Below are 17,559 nucleotides of genomic sequence, written 5' to 3' on the forward strand. Positions count from 1 at the left end.
TTCCTTCAAAATTCAATTTTCTTTTTTATGCAATGTCCTCAAAGAAAAAGACAAATGGGGGCAGTAAAGAGGAATTTCGGGCTAATGGCGTCCCTGCAGCACATGGCAGATGCTGCTGGCAGCTTATATTTATTACGTATTGAAAAGACAAACCCAACAAAGTACAGAACTTTAATAAAAAGTCTGCTTGAAGATATTACCAGCCATAAACAGCAGGAGTTATAGAACAAAGAAATGATTATAAATCCTTGCAACAAATGTAAGACTTTTATCTGAATTGATGAAAACTGTGTGTAGATATCTACAAATTCCCTTAGTGATGGCGTTGTCTTCAACCAGGGCTGTCATCTGCCACTTACCATCCAATGACACTAAGCAACTCACTTCAGTGCTCTGCGGCCTCAGCTTACTTGTTTCATAAAGTGATGGTATGGGAAAAGCTCTAAAATCTACGAAATCCATCTGCATGATAATTTTAATAGCAATAAGAATTGTTTGCTTTTTCTGATTTCATCCTAAATTCCCAATTGCTATCTGGGAGGAAAAAAGCAATAAACCTAAACACTAGAATTATCTAAAAATAATGCATGTGTGATAGGCATGTGGATTCTATGTGTAGATGTATATTCCTTTTCAAAAAAAACTATGTGAATTTAGCATTTTCAATAATTTGCATCAGTTTTTATAACCAGGATTCATTTGACTATATTTTCTTAAATTCATTGCTTTGTGCATGCATATTATCATTCAAAAATACGTTATCAAGTGCATGCATATTATCAAGTATTTCTTTTTTTTTTTATCAAGTATTTCTTATGAGCCAGGTCGCAGGCTAGTTGTCTGGAATATGATAGCGAACAACAACACAAAAACCATTGGCCTATCCCTTATGGAGCGCACATTTTTGGAAGACAGACAAATCATGTCCAAAACAAGTGACTAAAGATTGTGATACACATATGGTGGAGGCAGAGGTCGAATGATGTAGTTTAGAATAGGGGTAGTCGGGTAAGGTCACTCTGATTAGATAAAATTCAACTTGTTACAAAGTCTAAATACATTGGGTTTGATAAAAAAAGTGTCATCATACTTATGGCCAATTATTGTTACCTTACATTGGGGTTAACTTTGTAGTTGGTGAAATGGTCAATGGTCTTACTATTTTATTCCAATATGAGTCTCAAAGTAATATGTTAGCCAGTAGGACAGATGGCATCATTTTACAGCAAAGAAAACTTATTCCCAAGAAAGTCAAATGGACTCTTCAAGGACATTAGAATTATATCCTTGTGGAGAGAGAACATAAGCCCAAGGTCTTCTGATTCCAAATGCGGTGTTCTCCCGACTACAACATGCTGGTTAGTAGTTCCAATGTCTAGTGCTTTCTTCATGACTATAGATTCCTATGGACCCCACCTTAGAACTTGAGGCAAATGAGAAATAGCAACCTTCACTGCGTGCCTGAACTTGGACAAGCAAGGTGAACTGTCCCATCATCTAAACCCTAGCAAGAATATGGCTACTGCCCTTTATCCTACCAATGATCTGTGCTCCAAGAACTGAATGCCAACAAGTGTTTGCAGCCTGTGATTGTTTTCAGTAGAAATAATTGACACAAAATACGGCTAAAAGTGCTCATGGTAAAAATTTCTCAAAACAGATGGGAGAACCAGCTATTCTTTAGATCAGTGGTTCTCAACCTTCCTAATACCGCGACCCTTTAATACATTTCCTCATGTTGTGGAGACCCCCAATTTCATTGTTACAAATTGGACATAATTAAAGCATAGTGATTAATCACAAAAACAATATGTAATTATATATGTGTTTTCCGATGGTCTTAGGCGACCCCTGTGAAAGGGTCGTTCGACCCCCAAAGGGATCGCGACCCACAGGTTGAGAACCACTGCTTTAGATGTATAAAATTTATAAACGAATATATCCAGGGACAGAAGCTATAATCAGTAAAATTTAATATGGACTTATAACCAAAAAAGAAAAAAATCTTTCAGTATTTTACTTAAAAAAGAATTCTAAATTAAACAACTTCAGTAAAATTAAAAATAAAATGCAAAAAAATGGGAGGTTCTTAATCATGATATGCAAAAAATTGTCTAAGGATTAACGTAACTTGCTTAATGAGGGGTGTCTATGAGGAAAAAGTACTTTCAGTGAAAATTCATCATTTTAGTGTAATTCTGCCAAAAATTAGTCACAATGTCTATTGCATCTTAATGGCTAGCACAGAAAGGCAGCACCAAAACTTAGTGTGCTCCCTTTTGGCAGTAATCATTTATCTTTTTAAAATATATATATATTTTTATTGATTTCAGAGAGGAAGAGAGAGGGAGAGAGAGATAGAAACATCAATGATGAGAAAGAATCGTTTATCGGCTGCCTCCTGTACACCCCACACTGGGGACTGAGCCTGCAACCCGGGCAGGTGCCCTGACCAGGAATCAAACCATGACCTTCTGGTTCATAGGTCAACCCTCAACCATGAGCCACACCAGCCGGGCAGTATTCATCTATCTTAATGTTCTCCTCCATAGGGTAGGAAAGCTGATAGGAATAGGCATGGTATAGAACACAGTGTGAGCCAGGTTCTCCCAACCCACACTGGCAAGATTAGTCTTCATCCTCCCTCCCTTTACCTCCACATTCATGTTGAACCTTTAGCTCCCATTACCTTTTCCTCCCAACTAGTTGGTGGAGTTGCCAATGGATATTTTTGTATGTGCACGTCACTTGCTTTTCTTCTTGCCTGTCTCCTACTCCCCATGGGAATGAAAGCTTCCAAGTTCACTGAGGCCTGTCACAAAGTCACCGATGCCTTTTCAGAGCTTCCGTTGCCACCTCTCAACACTGCCCACGTCTCCAGCACTGCTAATAACACTGCCGGTTAAATCCTGCCAAACCTACCGGTGCTGTCTTGTGCCCCGTCCCACTTAATCTCTGTCATTGCTTCATTGCTGCACTGTACCCCTCCTTTCTGCCACTTAGATGCCAGTCCCTGAGGACTAAGAAAAGAATTTCCATCGCCCAAGGGCAGCTCTGTCTGTGCTACTTAACTTTCTGTTCCTGTAGAATGAGTTTTTTACAGGAAACTCCTCAGTCCCTCCTGCACTGGACCCCACACACGATGGCCTCGTAAGCCATCCAGTCGTTCCTGAGTCCTAGGGGGACGATGGCTCAACACTCATGCTGGGAGCCACTCCCACTCACTTGTGTTAGAGATGCTCCACAGTCTGAAGCGCAGAGATGCCACAAGATGGAACTATAGATTGTTAGACCCATGGGGTTTGTCCTTGTTATTTGACCTCTCTACACTCCTTTTGACTGACCGACAACCTTTTCAAACAAACAACCAGATATGAAGGTAAATATTTTATTTTTTTCATCATCCTGTATGTATTTATGGAACACCTTTTACACATACTGCAGCTGGGAGGGGGCGCGTACAGATTTAGTGTGAGACTGTGCGGATCTCAGTGAGTTTGTACTTTTAGCTTTTTTAATGGAATTTATTGGAGTTAAATTGGACATTGGTTAATAAAATTATGTAGGTGTACAATTCTATCATCTGTATATTGTATTGTGTGTTCACCACCCCAAAGGCAAGTCCCCTTCCATTACCATCCATCCCCCCCCCCCCCCCCCCCCCCCGTGCAATCTTCTACCTCCCCTCACTCCCCTTCCCCTTTGGTAACCGTACTATTGTCTGTGTCAACTAGTTTGTTTTGTTCTCTTTTCTTTTCTTTTTTGCTTAATCCCTTCACCTTTTTTCACCCAGCCCCACAAACCCCGCCTCCCCTCTGATGGCTGACAGTCTGTTTTATATCTATGAGTCTGTGTCTATATTGTTTGTTAGTCCATTTTGTACATTACATTCTATATATAAGCGAGATCATATATTACTTGTCTTTTTCTGACTGGCTTATTTCACTTAGCATGTAGTATTCAGATCCATACATGCTGTCTCAAAAGGTGAGATTTCTTTATTTTTTACGACTGAGTAGTATTCCATTGTGTAAATGTACTCTAGTTTTTTAATCTACTTCTTTAAAGATAGGCACTTGGGATGCTTCCAGATCTTGGCTGTTGTACATCATGCTGCAATGAACATAGGGGTGCACATATTCTTTCAGATTAGTATTTCAGGTTTCTTTGGATATATTCCCAGAATTGGAATTGCTGAATCAGGTAGTTCCATTTTTTATTTTTTGAGGCTGCACCAACATGCACTCCCACCACCAGTACACAAGGGTTCCCTTTACCCCACATCTTTGCCAATGCATGTTGTTTGTTGATTTATTAATGATAGCCATTCTGACAGTTGTGAGGTGATATCTCATTGTGGTTCTAATTTGCATTTCTCTGATGAATAGTGACATTGAGTGTGTTTTCATATGCCTATTGGCTATCTGTATGTCCACTTTGGAAAGGTGTCTATTCAGGTCCTTTGCCCATTTTTTTAATAGGATTGTTTGTTATTTTGGTGTTGAGTTATATAAATTTTTACAAAGTATGTATATAAACCCCTTATCAGATGTATCACTGGCAAATATGTTCTCCCATTTAGTAGGTTGTCTTTTCATTTTGTTTGATAGTTTCCTTTGCTGTGCCAAAACTTTTTAGGTTGATATAGTCCCATTTGTTTATTTTTTTCTTTTGTCTCTCTGGCCCAAGGACATACATTATTATTATTGTATAAAAAATGCAACTGATTTCTGGATATTTATCTTGTATCCTACTATTTTACTGAATTAATTTATCAGTTCTAGTAGTTTTTGGGTGGCATCTTTAGGGTTCTCTACATACAGTATCACGTCATCTGCAAATATTGACATTTTTACTTCTTCATTTCCAAGGGAAGAATGACTCTGTCCTAGAGACACACAACTCAGTCTGTCCCAGAGTCTGCCAGGAGGCTTATCTCAGTAGGGCAGGCCCCTGGGAATCAGGAGGATGGGGTTAGTGTTTCTCTCATGAGGAAGGGGTGCTGGTCAGACCTGGAGGGAGATGGGGATTGTGGCCCCTTCCCAGAACCACACAACTCAGCCTTTCCCAGATTCTGCCCAGACCTCTCCAGGGTGGAGTCACCATGAGTTGGTAGGGTGGTCCAATGGGAGCCCAGGGAGTGGAACTAATGCAGTGGTTCTCAACCTTCTGGCCCTTTAAATACAGTTCCTCATGTTGTGACCCAACCATAAAATTATTTTCGTTGCTACTTCATAACTGTAATGTTGCTACTGTTATGAATCATAATGTAAATATCTGATATGCAGGATGGTCTTAGGCGACCCCTGTGAAAGGGTCGTTCGACCGCCAAAGGGGTCGCGACCCACAGGTTGAGAACCGCTGGTCTAGTGGCTCTCACAAGAGGGGAGGCACCAGTGTAGTTCATGGGTAAGTGAGAAGAATAACCCCACCCCAAAGCTATACCATTCAATCACTGACACCCCCTGAGTCTGCCCAGACCTGTATACCCTGGCCCAGGCAGCTGACACATGGATGGGAGCAGAGCGAGCCCTTTTCATGTCTCTGCTCTTCCTACCAGTCTTGATGTGGCTTCTTCTGTAAATCCTTGGTAATGGACTTCTCAGCAGGGACATGCTCCATAGTGTGGGGCAACATGAATTTCAGAGGGTGGGGCTATTATATTCCCCCAGGCTGATGCCATATGAAGGGGAGTGCCCCACCCAAGAAAGATGGCCTCTGTGGTGTGGGAGAGGAACTTAGCACAGGGATCCTGTTGGCTGTCCCTTCAGATCTCTCCCCGGAGCCACAACACCCAGTCTGTTCTATTGTGACTCCAGTCCACTCTGCCTTCCCTCGGTAGAATCCCAGTGTGAGTGGCTGCAGATGAGATTTTGTGTGTTGGTTCTTTAAAAGGGTACCTGTGTCTCTAGCAGACTCCCATCTCCCCTGGCAGAAAAAATCTTCGCCATTTTCACAACTAGACATTATGTGTACCTCTTCCTTGCTCAGGTGCTGTGGGCTGGGGAGCCCCTCTTGGTTTGGGGACCCCATGCTTCTCAGAGGGAACCTTTGCAGCTGAGATATCCCTCTGGAAGCTCAGCCACCACTCATGGGAGCAGAGCCAGCCCTTTTCATGTCTCAACCCTTCCTACCAGTCTTGATGTGGTTTCTTCTGTAAATCCTTGGTCACAAGACTTCTCTTCAGCTAGTCTTCAGTTGGTTATTCAGGTTGATTGCTCTATATTTTAGTTGTGATTCCAGTTTGGCTGAGAGAAGGTAAGTGTAGCTTCACCCACATCACAGCCATCTTGGATCTTCCTAAATATTTTGCTTTTCATGTGGAAATAGCAAATGTGCTTTTGTTGTAGATTACTAAACATTGAATGGTACTACTTTCTCTATTTAGCAAGTTTTTTTATTTCTCTATCTTAAGATTTAAAAAAAGATAATTAATATCATTCCAGCTACTGAAAAACTGTTATACTACATTCAACTATGTTATTGTTTCAGAAATAAATGACCTTCTTTCTTTATCACTAATCTAACGTTTCTTTCTCCATTGCAACAAAGTTCTCAAGTTTGAAAGTAAAAGCACCTTTTATAAAAACAGTGGAGCGCACTCGGTAATACTTCACCTTATCATAACACCACATTACAGAGTAAGATCAACCAGTTTAAACTCCCATGCCAACATTTTCCTGTTAAGTAGAAACACAAATGATATTTTTTAATACAAAGCTGAGAAACATTCCTGTACTTTTTGTTACTTTGTACTTGATGATCACCTCATATGGCAATAACACAGAGAATAAAACCCAGATGATGTGATTACAGAACACTTTTCTTTTTACAATTCCTGACAAAGAATATATATGTGTATCAGCCAAGAGATGTTTCATTTTTGTTCTCTCTATAAGTTGGCCTAGCTAGACCACAGAAATTTAGTATGGATCACTGTTTCCTAACAAATCCTCCCATAATAGCCATCCCAAGGGTGTATCAATCAACCCAGTTCCACATGGACTATAGAGCTCAGAAATCTGGGGACACCAGAATGTGAGTGGTCCATCATTTGGACTGTTTCCAACTCTGGGTGTAATTGAAACAGTGGATGAGACAAGAAGCCAGAACAATTGGGACTCAGTGATGGTTTGCCTCTTGCAGGGTTTTGCTAATGTGTCATTTCAGGGCAGAGCTTAGTTCTGTTCCCCAAAAATGTACTTACTGAGATTAATTTTTCTCCCCTTACTTTACCAACGTGCCCTACCAGTTCCAACAGGATTGGCCTTTAGTGAGGAAAAACGATGACGGAATCACTTACAGAATTTCTGTATGTTTTTTCAAATAACATTATATTGATTAATGAGTGTTCTGAATTACTACTTATGTTTCTCCTTTCAAAGATTCCACTTCAAGCAATTATTCTGCTTAATTTTTTTTTTAACATTCGACTATTCCTTGACTCATATTACTATGTTTAAGTTACATGGAAAGGACAACCAAGCAGTTCTGCCCCGTTTCAGGAAAAGTTATCAATCAACACCAAGTACCTGGTGACAAATAACAAGGAATGGTGACATCTTTGGGTCCAGGACAAGGGAGAATGGGCTCTGGTGCTATGATTAATCTCCAAGAAGAATATGGCACAATGGCCAGCCCAAGCCATACTGACACTGAACCTTTAACACTGGTCACAAATTCGGATCTCTTCTCTGAAGCTAGCAAATCAAGTGAAATAATTGGGTTAAAAAACGTTTTAGAATGAAGCCCAGCTAAGTTTAAAAACCATGCTCTTGACACATTTTCCTTTCAAAATGTACATAAAACATACTTTCCCACTCTAATAGCCCAGATTTTTCCCCCCTCATACAGCCCACCATTCTGCCTCAAGATGGAAAAGTAGGGGGGAAATTAATAGCATCTGCATAATATTCTCTCTACACACTGTTGTTGGGTGGAAAATAGAAAATTTTAAAAAGAAAGGAAGAAATGTTCCATCTTAGATTCTCATAACCTCTTATTCCGTAGTTCCTGAATCTGACTCTGATGCTAAGGTGACAGTGTATATATGAAATTTTTGTTTTCAGTGAAGGAGACCGGTACAGAGAGGAAGTTATCTCTTTTTCTTCAAGAGTTATCAGATGGTACACTCTCCTCAAGACCCTCACTGTCTTGAACTAGAGCACGCTGTAGGATCACAAGGCCTTCCCTGTAAGCTGGCTGTCTTCAGTGGCAAACTCACAGATCCAGCCTGCAGTTTTTACAGCTCACATCTCGAACCATGTGGTGGCCAGTGAGCATGACCTGGTCTTGAACTTTCCTGTACTGTAGGCTAATTACCTAACAAACTTGTTAAGAAGAAATGCTCTGTCAGTGGCCTCTGGGGACTGAGTGGAGATGAGTTCTGAGTGGTTGGTCAGAATCATATCACAGTTTGGACAAAAAAACAACAACACACACACACACAAAAACAGATGGGTACCACCAATATGACCAAGGAAAATTCTGCCCATTTTTATAATTGAAATTTTAAAAGAACCCGAGGTTACTTCCAATTTTGGGTTTGTCAAGGAGACCATGAGTGGCTGTGAAATCAGCAGCTGCCTCTGCTTAGTCTGTAGTGCAGAGATCTTTGCTTGTATTCCGATGGAAGGACTGTATTATAGTTTCCTAGGCCTTGCCAAGTAGACCTAAGACATAGAGAATCTCTGCTGTGGTTCTGCTCTGTTAGGAACTTCCACATTCCTGGTTTCCTTCTCTTGACAAAGTAGAACTTGTTGGGATATGAAACTATCAGCGTTGGGTACACATGTCAATATTTTCCAGAGGACTCTGCTCTGCAAGATATCTACCTTGTTCCATAAAGAGGGTTGCCCCAGCTGTCACATACTAGTAGGAGGGAATTCTCTGCTACCCCAACAATAAATAGAAATTGTCAAAAAACAGTGTTTTGTTTTTTTGTTTGTTTGCTTTTTGTTTTTTAGTTCAATTTTTGATGGAGAACAGTATGCGAGGTTATATAGCCTTGAAAAAGATAACCTTAAGATTTAGGTAGCTGGATTCACTCTTTGGAATTTCTCTCAAGTGTCATGAACCTCTAGTTATTTCATTGAGAAAATTTGAAAAAAAAAATATGATTTAATGTATTGCTCTTATTTCTTTTTAGGTCAGTCTTGACTCTCGAGTTAGAGAGGTGATCAATAGAAATCTGTTGGATCCCAATCCTCACATGTATGAAGATGCCCAACTTCAGATATATACCTTAATGCACAGAGATTCTTTTCCAAGGTTTTTGAACTCTCAAATATATAAGTCATTTGTTGAAAGTACTGCCAGTTCTACTTCTGAATCTTAATTTTCACTTAAAGAAATCATTTTGGAGGGCTGGGATGGGAAATAAAAGTTGTCATATAACATCAGACACGGAGTTCCTGGAGAACTACAGTTTAGCATTCCTCAGGCTACTGTGAAAATAAAACCATATGGTCTTTGTCTCCATTTTTATCAAGGTTATCCATGGTTAACTTTGGAGAAAATACCACATAAAACAATGAATTGCCAAATTAAGTTTGTTTTACTCAACACTCATTCTACTTGCAAGCAAACTGTATTTGTAGTCCTATGAACAGTCTCCTAGTGTATTTCCAGAGACTGCATGTGCAAAGTCAAACTGCTTCATTTGCCATGTAGTTGTTGTAATATTTAATCCAATGGCATAACTTATATCTGTATTTAAGGACTTTTGTGCAATATGGTCTTACAGAAATAATTGCCAAAAAGTTGGCTGTAGTTTGCGTTTTTAAATATAATCTAAGACAGACAAAGCCAATTTTTAAATTGTAAACAATAGTATTCAACATGCTATATACTGTGTTCAGTACACTCATTTTGAAGCCAATATATCTGTACATGAAAAAAGAGCTATTTATCTCTGTTTGTTGGGAAATCCCAGTGGGGGATTCCTCTGGTTGTTCACTGCCAAAACTGTGGCATTTTTATTACAGAAGCATTTATTGTGTAAAAAATAATAAGATGAAAAGAGAAAAAAAAGCACAAAATAATTTGAAGATCTTCTATCTCAATGACAAATCAAAGAATGATATTGTTTTTAATTGTAACAGAAGAAAATGAATCTATGTATATATCACATGTCCAATACTGTAATTAATTTATTAAAGGCTGGCTCTCCAGTTCTCAAACAGTTGTGTAATGTATGTACTTTAGCAAGAAAAAATGATAAGCTTGATAACTTAGTTTTGAAATATAAGGAAAGGATCTAATAAAGGAATGCCTACATGTAGCATCATAAAAAATGTTGATGAAAAACAGCTGTCCCTGTGGCATATTTTCCTTGAAAGTGAAATCCAGTGAAAAGCTAAGTTTTTAACCAACACAAGTTTTATAAGGGTTATAAAGAAGATAATTCTCTATTTCAGACCTTAACTGTTTTCACATAGTATCTTAAGAATTACTTATTTTAAAAAGGTTGAAACCAAACTATTAATTCTCATCCATAATTGAAAGGCAGTACAGTGCTCAAATCTCCTAGCTGCCATATTATTTTTTAAAGTCTCACTAAATCTTTAAGACAAAATACTTGCCTGACATTGGCATGCACTTTTTGACATTCAAGAAAACAGTATCCTATTGTGCACCAACACAAAAAAGTCAGAGTCATATTTATATCAAGACGTTACATTTGAATATTAATATACCCTGGAGGCTATTTTTTTAATCTTACACTTATTAAATATAATATTGAGTAACCTAAAATGAAAGTTTTAAAAATATTTATATCCAATGAAAATACTGGCCTTATATTAAGGATGATATTAAAATTATAGGTTTTCATTGTCATTTTTAACTACCTCTCATTTTTTAATTTATTAAACATTAAAAAAATAAGTTTGGGTTTTTTTTTAAATTTTATTTTACTTGAAAGGTTGGCATTGTAAGTTTCTTTTTCCATAAACTTAAAACATGTTAAGAATTGTTTTTTTAAGTGAATTTAATTTTCTAATTTATATAGGATTCAGGAGATACGTTTAAAAGGGCTATTATCTATTCCCTATGCAAATATTTTAACTGTTGCAGTGTTTAACAAAATGGGATTTTAAAAAATGTTTGAAGAGTAGAAAACAAAAATGTTCTGTTTACACTGGCGTTGCTGACTATCCTACCATATTCAGCACTTTTAAACACATTATTTATGAAAATGTACTTAAAATACAAGATAGAAAATATTTATAATGATAATTTCTTTTAACAAATGCCTGTTTTTGTCTGAAAGTGTTAGTGTGTTTAGACATACTTTATCCATGTCTATTAGATATTTACTATTTGAATAATAGTTTTCAGTAATATGTTGAAAAATGATAAAGATGTTTACAAAAAGTCGTATTTTTTTCCTAAAGAGTGAAGAAAAACCTAAAAGAATCATCGCTTCTATTGTGAAGTTCTATTGTTCCTGAATTATTTAATTTTTTGGTTAGAATTGAGTTTATTATGCTACTATGATGTATACACATATATGTTGTAATATCATACTTGTTGCTGTGTTTGAAGCACAATAAATTGGTGCACATGACTAGAAAATATGTACTATATTATGATATACTGCATGCATCAATCTTTTAAATGTACACTTTATATTCTTGTTGTTACTATATATGATGGTGACCTGCTAGTCGTAAGTTATCTTTATAAGATACTTTGGGTTCTTAGATGAATTGTCTGTTTGACAATACTTTTAATATTTTACCAAATGTAAAAGATAAGGGCCCTTATAAAGAGTCCTGATCTGTAACTTGGGCATTTGAGAATACAGATCTTGAAGTTAGTATATCCTTTTGAAACCTGATGAGGAGGTTGTTTTGAGAATGATTCTAGAGTAGATTTTACACATCAGATGTCTCTAACCATGCTATGTAGCATTTCTGTGCTAAATTCCTACTTTGGAGGGAGGGGAGGTTTACTCATTTAATTTCAAAATGTTTAAAGTTTCTATCTAAGGGTATGTCTGTATATTTGAAATTCTACAAATTTGCTTTAATTACAGAGCTATAATAAACAAACAAACAAACAAACAAACAAATGCCCTCAAATGGTGTCTATGCTACCATTCCAAGAGCACAATATTTGTTTTGGTAGAATTAGACTTTCCCAGTGAGTGAATTCCTCCCTGAGGAAAAATGAGCACTTTAGAAGGTACAGGTGTTTCAGATTGCCAAGATCTCTTTGTATACTGTTAGAATCTGCTAATGCGCACAGAAAGAGGTTAATGCTTTTTCTATAGTGCCTATGATGGAAAGAAAAGTAGAGGCTATAGATTATATATAAATATATAGGAATAAACTGGAGAGCCAGAGGTGGATCTTGCATATAGATCACACTAGTAATAGATGGGTGACACTTCTTCCTTACTATAGATAATTATTATGTTACCCAAAGGTAATATAGATACCCCAACAGTGTTACAAGGCAGCTGTAAGCGCAGTAGGTGCACTGGCATATGAACAACTATAGCAAAACACAATTTTGATGTCAATGTTATTCAGTGCAAAAATCAAGACCATAATGTGGTCTTTTTTTTTAATCTTAAAATCTGTACATAGGATGACCAGTTCTGATATTTGGTCATGGTGCATGGGGTGTTTAATAGTAAGTACCCTTTAACGTTGCCTAGATTCTTATTTACAGAATGAAATGTTTATCCTATTTTTACCTGATAATTCAGTTTTGCAAAAGGACTATAGAAATAGGTAGATAATGTTTATTTATTAGGGGCAAAAATACATTTTCACCATTTTAATCTGATTTAAAATAATATCTGATTCTTAATTTTTAATTTATCTATTTTCCTATACACTTTTAACTTATGCTGAAAAAAATAAGTCGTTGTAATTGTGACAAATTACATTTGCAAAAAATACAATATATCAGATGCATCGAGGAAAAAATGTACAATCAGAAAATAAAATAAGAACCTTGTGAATGCCACCTAAATTTCCTAGATCTAAAATGCCTTTAAATAGTACCCTATGAAACATGAATTTTGAAAATTCTGCACTGCATACATTGGCAAATTATTGTGAAAGGTGGTCAAGCTATTTCCAGAAAATCTTCCGGCCTGTTGTATTTATGTTGATAGTTATAATGGTTAATTTTCAAAGTGTACTTTTGCAAAGGCTTCTATTTATGTGCTCTTTTCAGTTCGTTATAAATTTCTGACCAATACACAATGTTAGTTCTCCTGAGAAAATAATATTAAATCTGTAAAAATTTTAGCTATTCCTCACTTGCTACAACTGAAAATATTTATCAATAAAACTGATACCAAAAACTTGTTTTAGATGTTCCCTGAAACATTCTTAATATTATCCTTGCAACACACAACAGGTTGTCGAGTTTTATTTACAAATATGAAGCTTTAATTACAAATTTGATTTCTGTCCTGTGACTGGGCAAACCATGTATCCTGAGCATGTTTCCTCATTTCAAATGCAGAATATTCTCTCTAAGATGGTCATAAGAAAGAAATGAAATAAACATGGATAAAGTGTTATTTTAACAAAGTTTCCAGCTCAATAAAAATTCTCATTTTTCAAGAATGTATACACTAAATGCCATTTTAATGCATTTCCATATTTTTTTCAAACCATACTTTAAAAGTATTATTTAGTTATTCATCCAAAAAATACAACCAAGATTATTTTCAGATGGAGGACTATATGAATGTTATGTTTTGTTCAATAATGTGATTCAAAATCACTGTTTTCAGTTCACTAACATCACTCTGAATCTACAATTAAGAAAAAAAATCACACACATGGAGATATATATGGTTAGATGTGTGTGTATAATATAGGTTTAAATCATAGTTTAAAAAAGAAATCATTTACAAGAATGGGGAGAATACAAATATCAAATAATTTGCCACATATATATGTGGGTGGAGGGCTAGAAGTAAAATTGTTAAGAGATTGGCCATTAGAAAACATTGATATCAACATGGAATAGAAAGCATTTTTTTTTAATATATATTTTATTATTGATTTTTTACAGAGAGGAAGGGAGAGAGATAGAGAGTTAGAAACATCGATGAGAGAGAAACATCGATCAGCCGCTTCCTGCACATCTCCCACTGGGGATGTGCCCGCAACCCAGGTACATGCCCCCGACCGGAATCGAACCTGGGACCCCTCAGTCCCCAGACCGACGCTCTATCCACTGAGCCAAACCGGCTTTGGCAGAAAGCATTTTTTAATATTAGAGTAGTATGATTTTAAAATTAATTTTACTAGGAAAATAAAAGAATAAATGTATTTGTATGCTCATAAAATTTAGCATTAACATTTTATTTTTGAATAATTTCAAGTTTACAGAAAAACTGCAAAGATAGTACAGAGGGGTTCCATGTACAGCACACCCATGAGGTATCTGTCACATAAAGAACCAATACCCGTGCATTAAGTCTACACTTCAGATTCCCTTAGTTTTTACCTTTTTCTGTTTCAGGATCCCATTCAAGATACCACATTACATTAGTCATCGTGTGTCCTTAGGCTCCTCTTAGCTGTGACAGTTTCTCAAACTTTTCTTGCTTTAGATGACTTTGACAGGTTTAAGGAGCACTGGTCTAGCATTTTGAAAAATGTTCCTCAATTGGAATTTGTCTAATGTCTCCCCCATGATTAGATAGGTGTTACCATTTGGGGAAGGAAGACCCCAGAAGTAAAGTGGCATTTATATCACATGGTATCAAAGGTGCATACCACCGTCATGACTTATCACTGGTGATGTTGACTTTGATCATCTGGCTGAGGTAGTGTTTGTCAGGTTTCTCTACTGTAAAGTAATAGATTTTTAAGAGGTATTATTGCATGTAAATTTATTGGTCATTTATATTGAGCTAAAAAAAGTTATGAGCAGATTCCTCAGCAGTGCTGTTAGGTTCCATTAAATGACTGCTAACAAGTACTATGAAGAAAATACAATGAACTGAAAAGTGAAATGGAAAAATTCCTAAACAGTGTTAGCTTGAATACTTATTTAATGGAGGGGAAAGTGATTTTTTTTTCCTTAAAAATAGTATAATTACCTTAATCCTCTACATCTCTTTGGTAGTAAAGATGTTAGTCTTACTAATTGTCATAGTAGGTACTTTAAACTGATAATTATTTTGCTGAGTTTTTCTATACTGCCCTCCAATGAACAATAAACACTGAATATTGAAATAATGTAAAAGACTTGATTTTTTCCCTTGCTTTAACCTATTTGTCATAAACACAGTTTCTTGTATATGATTTTAGTATATTTGCTAAATATAAAAAATAATTTAAATGTGATTGGTTCTGTAAAATTTATCATATTGAACATATGTCATTTTTTTTACTACCATGTTCATTGTACTTAGCAATCTATATCCTTATTTTGGAGCCCACCAATATTAGTTGGCCATAAAGAAATTGTGAATGCATGAATACAATTTAAGAGATACCATGCGTGGTTATTTTGTAAAGCCAGAATAACTGTAGGTACCTACAAACTGAATAGATAATCTAGATTATTTTTCCTCCCATTTAAGTTTTGGGTTTTGTTTCCTCTTTCTTGAGTCTATTTTATCATTTTACCTATGTACAATAGACACTGAAAATGCTAGCATTTTCAAATGTAATAGAATTTGAGCATGACAATAATGTAAGAAAACTTAGAAGTCTCAAACTATGTATATTTGAGTTTTCAAAGTAAATCAAATTACAGCTGTTTTCATTTGACCATATTGTGTGAACCTATGGATATTACTGTAAAATGCACATGCATTACACTGACTTTAAAAATGTTTTGAATCAATAAAGAATCCACCAATATATCCTTAACAAGTTACTGTTTCCTCATTGGTTTAACATAGGAGTAAAACATACACCTATTTATATTACTTAAATTGCTTACACATCCGTGGGAAAATAATTTCTGACTAGATTCTTTACATTGTTCCATAAGGTTATTTTTGCACCTTTTACAAATAAAAGTATATTCTCGAAATGACTTGTTTTGAGAATTTAGCTGAGAGATTTATCATGTTGAGTTCAAATGACTCCCACCATTTCTGTGGTTAAAAAAAAAAGAACTCAAAGTTTTGACTTGGGAAATAACTGTTCCTAATAGAGAGATAAACAATTTGATCAGTCCTGTTGTGCATCGGACCAGAATTAAGATGGCTTTCAACCACTACTTTAAAGGAAAACAATTTTATAGTGTGGCTGGAATGCACATTCAAACTGAGATAAATAATTAAGGTGATTAGTTGGAGCTTTGAAGTAGCAAAACATATTTTTTGCCTTGTACTTGGAGATGCATCTCATTCTTCCACTCACTTTGCATTTGTATGTGGAGCTAAGGAATGCATAGAGCAGTGGTTCTCAATCTTCCTAATGCCGCGACCCTTTAATACAGTTCCTCATGTTGTGGTGACCCCCCAACCATAAAATTATTTTCGTTGCTACTTCATAACTGTAATTTTGCTGCTGTTATGAATCGTAATGTAAATATCTGATATGCAGGATGTATTTTCATTGTTTTAAATTGAACATAATTAAAGCACAGTGATTAATCGCAAAACAATATGTAATTATATATGTGTTTCCCGATGGTCTTAGGCGACCCTTGTGAAAGGGTCATTCGACCCCCAAAGGGGTCGCGACCCACAGGTTGAGAACCGCTGGCATAGAGGCAATGCGAGCTCGTTTTGTAAGAATGAGATCGTGGGAGTTCCCGGATGGAGTGTTAGGCCCTTGCAAGCCAGGTATTTCCCCCTCAGAGGCACTCCTCCGGTGGGCTGTGCAAAGGTCCATTCAGCATTCCCCGCCCCAACCCGCTGTCTAGAGTTTTGGGGGGAGGTTGGGGCAGAGGCCACGGGGTCAGCCTCCGGAGGCTGTTCCCTATGGTTGACTGGAACCGGCATCACAACCTCCTTACAAAGCAGCTAAGGAGTAAGTGTGAACGGGCCGCAGGAGACAGGCGAGGAAGGAAGGCCTCCGGGAGCAAGTTCCAAGGCAGATAAGGGACCGGAAAGAAGATTTTGCGAAATCGCTCCTTGGTTGCCTTCCAGCACTCTTGCCATATCCTAATTAGTATGAGCCTCATCCACCGACGGACAAAAAAAAAACCAAAAAAAAGGTCAGCTCTCGCCCTATTTCCAAACAATTCGATCTTTGAAACGCAAGGCCAGGCTGGCCCGGGCGCTTCCTTCGCGGTGACCTCAGCCTCGGTGCGAACATGAGACTGCGCCCCATGCGCTGCCAGAAAACCCTCGCCCGAGGCTTGGGAAGCAAACCCTCGACGTCAGAAGACCGAGTGGCGACCTACGACTTTCCCCCTCGCTGACCTGCTCACCCGCCGCGCCAGCCAAGTTCAAGGAGGCGTTTACAACCCAGCGCTCAGAGGAGGAGCCCGAGGTCTCCCGGATCCACCCCCGCCAACTTCCGCTCCGCCCCCTCAACTTCCGGCCTCTGGGAATATTGCGACATTTAAAGATTTGGCCGGAAGTTCCGGGAGGCCCTTTAAACCCGGCGGGTG

At 37.3% G+C, this 17,559-nt stretch overlaps 1 protein-coding gene and 1 pseudogene across 3 annotated transcripts in view; one reads left to right on the plus strand and one right to left on the minus strand.

Moving 5' to 3' along the window:
* Positions 1-15,841, plus strand: part of RGS17 (regulator of G protein signaling 17) — an 86,838-nt gene extending 70,997 nt beyond the window's left edge. For all 3 annotated transcript variants that reach the window (XM_070417443.1, XM_070417441.1, XM_070417442.1), the window contains one exon: positions 9,149-15,841. In XM_070417443.1, the coding sequence (XP_070273544.1) occupies positions 9,149-9,337 (189 nt within the window). In that variant the 3' untranslated portion in view covers positions 9,338-15,841. The remainder of the gene's footprint in view (positions 1-9,148) is intronic.
* Positions 8,110-8,495, minus strand: LOC139012076 (protein yippee-like 5; annotated as a pseudogene).
* Positions 15,842-17,559: the final 1,718 nt, after the last annotated feature.

The sequence above is a fragment of the Myotis yumanensis genome, unplaced genomic scaffold (assembly GCF_028538775.1).
Source record: "Myotis yumanensis isolate MYYU_CA2020_CCGP unplaced genomic scaffold, mMyoYum1.0.hap1 SCAF_6, whole genome shotgun sequence".
In the NCBI taxonomy this organism is placed as follows: Eukaryota; Metazoa; Chordata; class Mammalia; order Chiroptera; family Vespertilionidae; genus Myotis; species Myotis yumanensis.